Source organism: Bombina bombina, chromosome 7 (assembly GCF_027579735.1).
Source record: "Bombina bombina isolate aBomBom1 chromosome 7, aBomBom1.pri, whole genome shotgun sequence".
Lineage (NCBI taxonomy): Eukaryota > Metazoa > Chordata > Amphibia > Anura > Bombinatoridae > Bombina > Bombina bombina.
In genome coordinates, this window is record NC_069505.1 from 373,185,867 (window position 1) to 373,197,187 (window position 11,321).

At 37.2% G+C, this 11,321-nt stretch overlaps 1 protein-coding gene across 1 annotated transcript in view; it reads left to right on the forward strand.

Annotated features, from left to right (window-relative positions):
* The window catches only part of DNAH1 (dynein axonemal heavy chain 1), a 691,978-nt gene extending 681,012 nt beyond the window's left edge, over nt 1-10,966 (forward strand). Inside the window, exons 72-79 of the mRNA XM_053721084.1 lie at nt 5,150-5,329; nt 5,519-5,695; nt 5,871-6,038; nt 6,143-6,273; nt 8,693-8,837; nt 9,076-9,282; nt 10,143-10,377; nt 10,472-10,966. Coding sequence (XP_053577059.1) covers nt 5,150-5,329; nt 5,519-5,695; nt 5,871-6,038; nt 6,143-6,273; nt 8,693-8,837; nt 9,076-9,282; nt 10,143-10,377; nt 10,472-10,593 — 1,365 coding nt within the window. The 3' untranslated portion in view covers nt 10,594-10,966. The remainder of the gene's footprint in view (nt 1-5,149; nt 5,330-5,518; nt 5,696-5,870; nt 6,039-6,142; nt 6,274-8,692; nt 8,838-9,075; nt 9,283-10,142; nt 10,378-10,471) is intronic.
* The last annotated feature ends 355 nt before the right edge of the window (nt 10,967-11,321 follow it).

Below are 11,321 nucleotides of genomic sequence, written 5' to 3' on the forward strand. Positions count from 1 at the left end.
GCCTTCAAAACCAAATTAAAGGACCAGTCAACACATTAGATTTGCATAATCAACAAATGCAAGATAACAAGACAATGCAATAGCACTTAGTCTGAACTTCAAATGAGTAGTAGATTTTTTTTATAACAAATTTCAAAGTTATGTATATTTCCACTCCCCTTATACCATGTGATAGCAATCAACCAATCACAAATGCATATACGTATAGTCTGTGAATTCTTGCACATGCTCAGTAGGATCTGGAGACTCAAAAATTGTAAATATAAAAGAATGTGTACATTTTTTTTAATGGAAGTAAATTGGAAAATTGTTTAAAATAAATGCTGTATCTGAATCATGAAAATTTAACATAACCTGAGTGTCCCTTTAAGACTCCAAGGAGGAGAGATTGATTTAATGACAGGCTTGATACGAACCAATGCCTGTACAAAACAGTGAATATCAGGAAGCTTAGCAATCTTTCTGTGAAATAAAACAGAAAGAGCAGAGATTTGTCCCTTCAAGGAACTTGCAGACAAACCCTTATCCAAACCATCCTGAAGAAACAGTAAAATTCTAGGAATTCTGAAAGAATACCAAGAAAATTTATAAGAACACCATGAAATATAAGTCTTCCAAACTCGATAATAAATCTTTCTAGAAACAGATTTACGAGCCTGTAACATAGTATTCATCACTAAATCATAGAAACCTTTATGACTAAGCACTAGGCGTTCAATTTCCATACCTTCAAATGTAATGATTTGAGATCCTGATGAAAAAATGGACCTTGAGACAGAAGGTCCGGCCTTAATGGAAGTGGCCAAGGTTGGCAACTGGACATCCGAACAAGATCCGCATACCAAAACTTGTGAGGTCATGCTGGAGCTACCAGCAACACAAACAATTGTTCCATGGTGATTTTGGAGATCACTCTTGTAAGACGAACTAGAGGCGGGAAAATATAAGCAGGTTGGTAATGCCAAGGAACTGACAACGCATCCACTGCTTACGCCTAAGGATCCCTGGACCTAGACAGGTACCTGGGAAGTTTCTTGTTTAGACGAGAAGCCATCAGATATATTTCTGGAAGACCCCCACATCTGAACAATCTGAGAAAACACATCTGGATAGAGAGACCACTCCCCTGGATGTAAAGACGGCTGAGATAATCCGCTTCCCAATTGTCTATACCTGGGATATGAACCGCAAAAATTAGACAGGAGCTGGATTCCGCCCAAGCAAGTATCCGAGATACTTCTTTCATAGCTTGGGGACTGTGAGTCCCACCCTTATGATTGACATATGCCACAGTTGTGATATTGTCTGTCTGAAAACAAATGAACGGTTATCTCTTCAACAGAGGCCAAATTTGAAGAGCCCTGAAACCTAAAATATTGATTGGTAATCTCGCCTCTTGAGATTTCCAAACCCCTTGTGCTGTCAGAGATCCCCAAACAGCTCCCCAACCTGAAAGACTTGCATTTGTTGTGATCACAGTCCAGGTTGGACGAACAAAAGAGGCCCCTAGAACTATACGATGGTGATCTAACCATCAAGTCAGAGACAGTCAAACATTGGGATTTAAGGATATTAATTGTGATATCCTTGTATAATCCCTGCACCATTGGTTCAGCATACAAAGCTGGAGAGGTCTCATATGAAAACGAGCAAAGGGGATTGTGTCCGATGCCGCAGTCATGAGACCTAAAACCTCCATGCACATAGCTACTGAAGGGAATGATTGAGACTGAATGATCCGACAAGCTGAAACCAATTTGAATTGTCTCTTGTCTGTTAGAGACAGAGTCATGGACACTGAATCTATCTGGAAACCTAAAAAGGTGACCCTTGTCTGAGGAATCAAATAACTTTGGTAAATTGATCCTCCAACCATGTCTTTGAAGAAACAACACTAGTTGATTTGTGTGAGATTCTTTAGAATGTAAAGATGAAGCTAGTACCAAGATATCGTCCAAATAAGGAAACACCGCAATACCACGTTCTCTGATTACAGAGAGTAGGGCACCGAGAACCTTTGAAAAGATTCTTGGAGCTGTCGCTAGGCCAAAAGGAAGAGCAACAAATTGGTAATGCTTGTCTAGAGAAGAGAATCTCAGAAACTGATAATGATCTGGATGAATCGGAATATGAAGATATGCATCCTGTAAGTCTATTGTGGACATATAATGACCTTGCTGAACAAAAGGCAGAATAGTCCTTATAGTCACCATTTTGAAAGTTGGTACTCTTACATAATGATTCAAAATTTTCAGATCCAGAACTGGTCTGAATGAATTTTCTTTCTTTGGGACAATGAATAGATTTGAATAAAACCCCAGACCCTCTTCCTGAAACGGAACTGGCATGATTACCCCTGAAAGCTCCAGGTCTGAAACACACTTCAGGAAAGCCTGAGCCTTTACTGGATTTGCTGGGATGCGTGATAGAAAATATCTTCTCACAGGAGGTCTTACTCTGAATCCTATTCGATACCCCTGAGAGACAATACTCAGAATCCATTGATTTTGAACAGAATTTGTCCAAACATCCTTGAAAAATCTTAATCTGCCCCCTACCAGCTGAGCTGGAATGAGGGCCGCACCTTCATGCGGACTTGGGGGCTGACTTGGTTTCTTAAATGGCTTGTATTTATTCCAATTTGAAGAAGGTTTCCAATGGGAAACAGATTCCTTGGGGGAAGGATTAGGTTTCTGTTCATTAATTTGTCGAAAGGAACAAAAACGGTTAGAAGCTTTAGATTTACCCTTAGGTCTTTTATCCTGAGGCAAAAAAACTCCCTTCCCCCAGTGACAGTTGAAATAATCTAATCCAACTGAGATCCAAATAACTTATTACCTTGAAAAGAAAGAGATAGCAATCTAGACTTAGAAGTCATGTCAGCATTCCAAGATTTAAGCCACAAAGCTCTTCTAGCTAAAATAGCTAAAGACATAGATCTAACATCAATTTTTATGATATCAAAAATGGCATCACAAATAAAATGATTAGCATGTTGAAGCAAGCGAACAATGCTAGACAAATCAGAAACCAATTCTTGTTGCGTTAAATGTTCCAACCAAAAAGTTGATGCAGCTGCAACATCAGCCAAAGAAATTGCAGGCCTGAGAAGATGACCAGAATATAAATAGGCTTTCCTTAGATAAGATTCAAGTTTCCTATCTAAAGGATCTTTAAAGGAAGTACTATCTTCCATAGGAATAGTAGTACGTTTAGCAAGAGTAGAGATAGCCCCATCAACTTTGGGGGTCTTTTCCCAAAACCCCAATGTAACTGCTGGCAAAGGATACAATTTTTTAAACCTTGAAGAAGGAATAAAATAAGTACCAAGCCTATTCCATTCCTTAGAAATCATATCAGAAATAGTATCAGGAACTGGAAAAACCTCTAGAGTAACCACAGGAGGTTTATAAACAGAATTTAAATGTTTACTAGTTTTAATATCAAGAGGACTAGTTTCCTCAATATCCAATGTAATCAACACTTATTTTAACAAAGAACAAATATACTCTATTTTAAATAAATAAGTAGATTTGTCAGTGTCAATATCTGAAGAAGGATCTTCTGAATCAGATAGACCCTCATCAGAGGAGGATAATTCAGTATGTTGCCGGTCATTTGAAATTTCATCAACTTTATGAGAAGTTTTAAAAGACCTTTTACGTTTATTAGAAGGCGAGATGGCAGATAAAGCCTTCTGAATAGAATCAGCAATAAAATATTTTAAATTCACAGGTATATCTTGTACATTAGATGTTGAAGGAACAGCAACAGGCAATGTACTATTACTGATGGACACATTATCTGCATGTAAAAGTTTATCATGACAGCTATTACAAACCACAGCTGGAGAAATAACAGTGATTTCTGAGACAGGATCATCTTGAGACATCTTGCAAATGTAAGAGAAAAAACAACATATAAAGCAAAATTATCAATTTCCTTATATGGCAGTTTCAGGAATGGGAAAAAAATGTAAACAGAATATCCCTCTGTTAGAGAAAAAAGGCAAGAAGCATATAGGAATGGGGTTTTAAATAATGAAAATATTTGGCGCCAAGTATGACGCACAACGCAAACAGAATTTGTTTTGGTGCTAACAACATCCGGAAATGACACACTTGCGTCGTTGAAGACTTGTGAAAGGACTCGGCGTCGACTAAAACGCCGGAAATGACGAATTTGCGTCATCGAACATAACTTTGCACCAAAAAAATCTTGCGCCAAAAATGACGCAATATATTTTGGCATTTTGTGCCCTCGCGGGCCTAATTTTGCCCGTGAAATTAAAATAACAGTCAATTAAAAAAAGACTATACCCCAGGTAAGAAAAAAAAATTCCTAAAAAAATGCATTTCCCAGATATGAAACTGACAGTCTGCAAAAGGAAATATACTGAAACCTGACTCATGGCAAATATAAGTACAATACATATACCGGTATTTAGAACTTTATATAAATACATAAAGTGCCAAACCATAGCTGAGAGTGTCTTAAGTAATGAAAACATACTTACCAAAAGACACCCATCCACATATAGCAGATAGCCAAACCAGAACTGAAACGGTTATCAGTAGAGGTAATGGAATATGAGAGTATATCGTCGATCTGAAAAGGGAGGTAGGAGATGAATCATTACGACCGATAACAGAGAACCTATGAAATAGATCTCCCGTGAGGAAAACCCTTGCATTCAATAGGTGATACTCCCTTCACATCCTTCTGACATTCACTGTACTCTGAGAGGAATTGAGCTTCAAAATGCTTAAAAGCGCATATCAACGTAGAAATCTTAGCACAAACTTACTTCACCACCTCCATAGGAGGCAAAGTTTGTAAAACTGAATTATGGGTGTGGTGAGGGGTGTATTTATAGGCATTTTGAGGTTTGGGAAACTTTGCCCCTCCTGGTAGGATTGTATATTCCATACGTCACTAGCTCATGGACTCTTGCCAATTACATGAAAGAAATGTATTTTCTGGCTTAGGGTTTTCCATCTATATGTTGGTCATATGAAAGTTTCGGTAAGCATGATGTAATGTTTTAGTTTTCTATATATTTACATTTCAGCAGATAAATCTGTCTTGCTATTCTTTTACAGTACTGTTTTGCCATATTGATTTTGATTCAATTTTTTTTAACCAACAGGCACCTCAATATAAAGCCCTTCTTTTGTCTCTTTGCTTGTTCCATGGAAGCACTTTGGAAAGACGGAAATTTGGGCCGTTAGGATTCAACATCCCATATGAATTTACAGATGGGGATTTGAGGATCTGTATGTCTCAGCTTCGGATGTTTCTGGATGAGTATATGGATATCCCATTCAAAGTGAGTATGCTAAGCGAATGATGCAAATAGATTTCCAAAGCAGCAGGATACTCAGATTTCAAGGAACCAATTGAGAATAAAATATGTACACAGTAGCTATTTGGAACTATCTTACACATACAGATAACCCAGCACTATGGAATTTGTTTGTCCATTTTGAAGGCATTGATCATTGTCTCTTCTCTGTAGGTCCTGCGTTATACAGCTGGTGAGATTAATTATGGTGGTCGTGTCACTGATGACTGGGACCGAAGATGCCTGCTCAGTATCCTTCAAGACTTTTACCAACCTTCAGTTCTAGCTGAAGATCATACGTTTTCAGAGTCTGGAGTGTACCGTCAAATCAGTCCAACCTATGACTTAAATGTGAGATGCATCCTATATATACATTATTTTGTTCTCTTCGTACCAATTAACTTTTCTGTCGATTTCTTCTAACTTTTTCTTTGATGGCTAATTTTAGATGTCTCTTCACCTTTATATGTTTCTAACCTTTATTTCTCCTCCTTGATATTTCATACACACCATTCTAATATTTCAGGGTTACCTACAATACATCCGTTCACTTCCTCTAAATGATCTGACTGAGCTGTTTGGTCTACATGAGAATGCAAACATAACATTTGCGCAGAACGAGACATTTGCTCTGCTTGAGTCTCTTGTGAAGTTACAGCCAAGAATGCAGAGCAGTGGAGGGAGTCGTGATGAGGTGAGTTCCATTAATGAGGTCCTAAGGACAGCATACAAGGAATGAGAATTTAGTAGGACTGTAGGTGGAAATCTTATTTGCAACTCTGCTTTTATCTATAATAGATAGTGGAAGAGATTGCTGAAGGGATCTTAAAGAAGCTTCCTTCACTGATTTCTGTACAGGAAGTGATGTCAAAGTATCCTGTAATGTATGAGGAATCAATGAACACTGTGTTAATTCAAGAAGTCATAAGGTAAGTTCCCTAGGTGTCTGGCCATAATTAAAAATGTGTATAATGGAGTATTATATATTAGCAACATACTTGTAATTATCTCATTGCATAGGCTTGTGTGCAATTTTACATATATGTAGCAGAGTCGTGTTGGCTTACTATGCATCTGTGTGCTTTAACACCAAATAATGAATACATATTTACTGTCTCAGCACAGTACTTCACCATCATGAACAGCCCTCCTGGATTACTGCAAATATATAATTTGCCCAATATTTTGTTTTATAGCTTTTTTGACTTCTGAGTTATCCAGGCTTGTTTTTCCACATTTGCCTTTTTCGTTGACTCACCACACCAGTTATGTTATTATGTCACTGAAGGCAGGGCATATTCTGGTTTTGGATTCTTGACCTGTGACAAAGGACAGTGCTATAAAGTACATTGTGGATATTAAACTTAACAAATAGAACGTTTGTTAGTAGAAAATACACAAGAACAGACCATTGCAACTTTTCTCCAAGGTGGGACAGCTGTCAAGTTCAACGATCTCAACGATACTGGCCTGCAAATCCCTGTACATTTCTATCCCAGATTACTCTACTTTTGCCAGTATTTAGATTGCTGCCCTTATTATCTGGCTGGCATTGGCCCAGTGGTGTACACCAAGTAATTACAGTACTTTTGTGGGGATGGATCTCAGTGTTCATACCTAGATGACACTGGTCTGAGAGCTCTCTACTTTCTTTTTATCTTATATGAAATGTATCATGTGCTTTCTAAAATACTGCAAGTGGCTTGCCAACCATCCAACTGTTCTTTAACTGCTTCCATCAGGGATAATATGGGGGATTTTTTGTGGTCTAACATCACACACACAGATATATATATATATATATTGCTTTTTCTAGTTGTCCTAGATTATTAAGAATGTTCAGTCTTCTGACCTTACCTTTTCCTTCCTTGTCAACCATATAGTTTTTTTGTTGGTCAAGATAAATATTTTTAATTATTTCTATTTCAGGCTATGGAATCGATATTTTATGGCTTATTGAAACTACTATCTTCTGTATAAAACACAATCATTATGCTGCCACCTTGCACCTTTCACTCATTTAATTGGATGGTGCTACAAGGCACATCTACTAGTTGCAAAATTCTTTAGCAGCTATGGTGTCATCATACAAATATCAGACAGTATGGGTCAAACACCAAATATAGAGGATTTGATTGTTACCAGACTCCTTTTTTTAAAAAAAAAAAAAGGTGACCTGGAATTGCAAGTGGTTTGCAATATCTGTCAACCACACACATGGTTAGAGAGAGTCTGACAAATCAACTGCAGTCTCCCTTTTCAACCAACCACAAAAGGTCATTCACTGCAAATCAGCCATATGGTAGGTCTCTGATATGTGTTACGCATATTTTACATTCCTATATTCTTCACATAGAATATAAATATATATATATATATATATATATATATATATATATATGATAATGTTCATGTAAAATTGATATCTATACCTATAATATGTATAGGAATAGATAAACAGGTATCTGTATAGATAGATAGATATAGAAATATGTATTTACAATAAAAAATACATTGTTCTGAATGTGAAATATTAATAATTCATGTCAGGTCTAGCGCACTTAAATAAAAACGATCAGGTTTGCATGCAAATATGGGTGTAAGTTTTTTTTTTTTGCAGTTTCCGTGCAACATTGAACTCTATGGAAGAATGCATTCATACAGTCGTGATATTCTAAGTCCAACTCATTGCGCACGTCGGGTTTTCAATTGTGCACAGACCTTTTTCTTTCAACTTGTAATACGAGCACAACCCAAAGCCTCTGTCTAGTGATGTTAATGTATGAGTGGGATAGTTAAATAGCACTCCACTTGTAATCTAGTCCTTAAAATGTTTTATGATGGTTTTGATAGGATGATGTAATATTAGGGTTGTCCAGTAAAGGGCACTATGTTTCTATACTATTTAAACTTTGATCATGTCTATAACAATCAGACATGCTTGATACCTATTGGTGGCTTGACACATAGGGCCCAATAATCAAAAACTGCAGTCATAGAGAGAAATCACACACAATTGATCATTATATTGTGACATATATGTCCCTTCTTCACATCAAGAACTCTGTATAGGATAGAAGGAGGATATAGGATAGAAGGAGGAAACCTGGCTGCTCCGGGTCATTAGTTTCTGCTGTATTTCCATGGACCTGGGAGAGATTTTACACAGTTTTAGTAAATAATATCTCTCTACGTGTACAGTCACTTTAAAAATATAGAAAATCTTTGTTATCAGATTAAAAAAAATCTTATTTTATGATTAACCTGCTATGGAATGTGTTGCTCCTGTCTCTTGGAATTTCTTAGCTATTAACATACAGGTAAACGGTGATCTGTCTCTTCCCTCAGGTATAACAACTTGCTCCGTGTCCTATCACAGTCTCTGAGTGACTTAGTAAAGGCAATGAAAGGTCAAGTGGTTATGTCTTCTCAGTTGGAGCTAATGGCTGACAGTTTGTTTAATAACACAGTGCCAGAATTATGGAAATCAAAGGTGAGAACGCAGATTGTTCTCTCTTCTGTTATGTTATGTTCTTTATTGACCATGTTGCTTAGTACCTTTTCTCCGCTTACCCTCTTAAAACCTTTTCTCGCCTCTAGTTACTTCATTTCTCCTGATTATTTCTCTACTCGCTTTTGCTGATCATTGGTCCTTTATTTAATTTGTCACATAATATTAAGATTTAAGCATATACAGTATATTAATATACCTAATAATGGTGTTCTTTCAGGCATATCCATCCTTGAAGCCATTGGCCTCTTGGGTAATTGATCTTCTGCAGCGTATCCAGTTTCTACAGAAGTGGATTGATGATGGAATACCAGCTGTCTTTTGGATCAGTGGATTGTTTTTTCCACAGGCGTTTCTTACAGGCACCTTGCAGAACTTTGCTAGGAAATATGTGATATCCATTGACACAATCTCTTTTGACTTTAAGGTGAGAAAGACAGATTGTCTCACAGTTACTGATTAGTGGTTGCCATATTAACTGTTGTGTTTCAAATAGCTGCTCATTTGGGCCCAGTTTTAAATGCTGTCAGAACGAACCACTGTTCTTTAAACCAGAACATCTACTGAGTTCCCATTACTAATAGTTTGGCTTTGCTGTAGAATGTTTATTAACAAGTTCTCCCTATTAAAAAATGATGAGACCATAACCATGGCAACTATGCCTATTTACCTCCAAACCCATATTCAGTACATGGATAGGTGCTATATAAACTGTCTCTTTGTTTCTTTGATAGAGTAATTTATAAACATTGACTCCACAAATTTCTTAATAACTAAGGCTCCTCTTGATCCAGTACATCTTCCTCCCATTGGTTGATATACCTGAGTTTTTTTACGTGAAAGGAGGGAGGACAATGCACAGTACAGTCAAGAAATATCCCTCGAAAATGAGTCTAACTAGGACATTTTTCCTCCTTTCCCTGTTTCACAGTTTCTCTCCTCTTTTTGCTTTATATTTATCTTATAAATGTATCTTATATTCTTTCTATGTTCTTCCCCTCTATTGTTTTATCTCTTTTCCGATCCTCCATCTCCGTCTAACCTTCTACCTCTGCTTCCTCAAACCTTTTTTCCTAATCTCTGGCTCATCTTTTTTTTCTCTGTCTCTCACCAACCCCTCCCCTTTTACTTTCTCACTCTCATATTATATATTACTTTATAGCAGCTAGTGTAATCATGATTATTGTACATTGTATAGAATGTTATCTGATGTTAAATACAATGTTCTATGGTGTGGTTTGATTGGCTTCCATTTATGGCATGTTCTGTGTTTCCGCGCTGTTGCAGGTTCTTGGAGAGTCGGTCACACAGTTAAATCAGCGCCCATCTGAGGGCTGTTATATTCATGGTTTGTTTCTAGAAGGAGCACGTTGGGATGGGTCAATAATGGAGGTGGCTGAGTCTCGACCTAAAGAGCTCTATACAGAGATGGCGGTCATCTGGCTGATCCCAGTGCCTGACCGCAAGCCTTCAACGACTTGCATATACATGTGCCCTATTTACAAGACTCTGACAAGAGCAGGTGAGGTCACTACAGTTTCCAGTGTATACAAATTTGCAACCAAAGGTCTTGACAAGGTAATATCTTCTTAACTTTAATATTTTGTCTACTTCAGGAACTCTCTCTACCACGGGACATTCCACAAACTATGTCATAGCCGTGGAACTACCCAGCAGCAAACCTCAGACGCACTGGATAAAACGCGGAGTGGCTCTCATCTGTGCCCTTGATTACTAAAGCTCCAACCTTGAGACAAATGGAGGAGAAAAGCCCCAAGCAAGGAACCTACAAATGTGCCAATAACAATTTTGTTTTCCCTAGTTTGTTGCATTTACATGTTAAACAAGACTTTGGCCTCCAGCAAATATTAGGACTATTAACTTTATGGTGTTCTACTTTACAATCTACCATTTGTCATCTGACTTCTATTTCTAAAACATTTCTATATGGTTTCAATTTGTTAAATAAATACAGTATTTATGACAGTTAGAATGTGTTCTTATGTTATGCCAAATGTGTAAAATAGTATGCAAATTATGAAAGTGCACACTTTCTTTTATATGAAGCCTACACATTTACTCTCTCTAAATAAATACATTTCTAAATTAAATTACATTTCTATTGGCTGATTTTTTTTTAATTTTTAGTCCAATCAACCAATAGAAAAAGCTTTAATCCTATTAGTTGATTTAACTAAGAATTCAAAATTTAGCCAATATGGGGGGCGTGTCTGGACCAGCAACTAAGATTGCCGCTCTTTTCAGTGCTCTCTCCTGCAGATTCTCAATCCATTAGGAAACATAAACTTTCTCAAACCATCCAACACAGATTTTGGCATTAACATGAAGAGAAAGTTTTTCTGTATCAAATGACATCCTTATTATATTTTTAAGAGATCTTAACCGGACTGCTGGTCCTTACAATTGCATTGCTGGAAGATGACATCCCCGGGCAACCGGGTATAC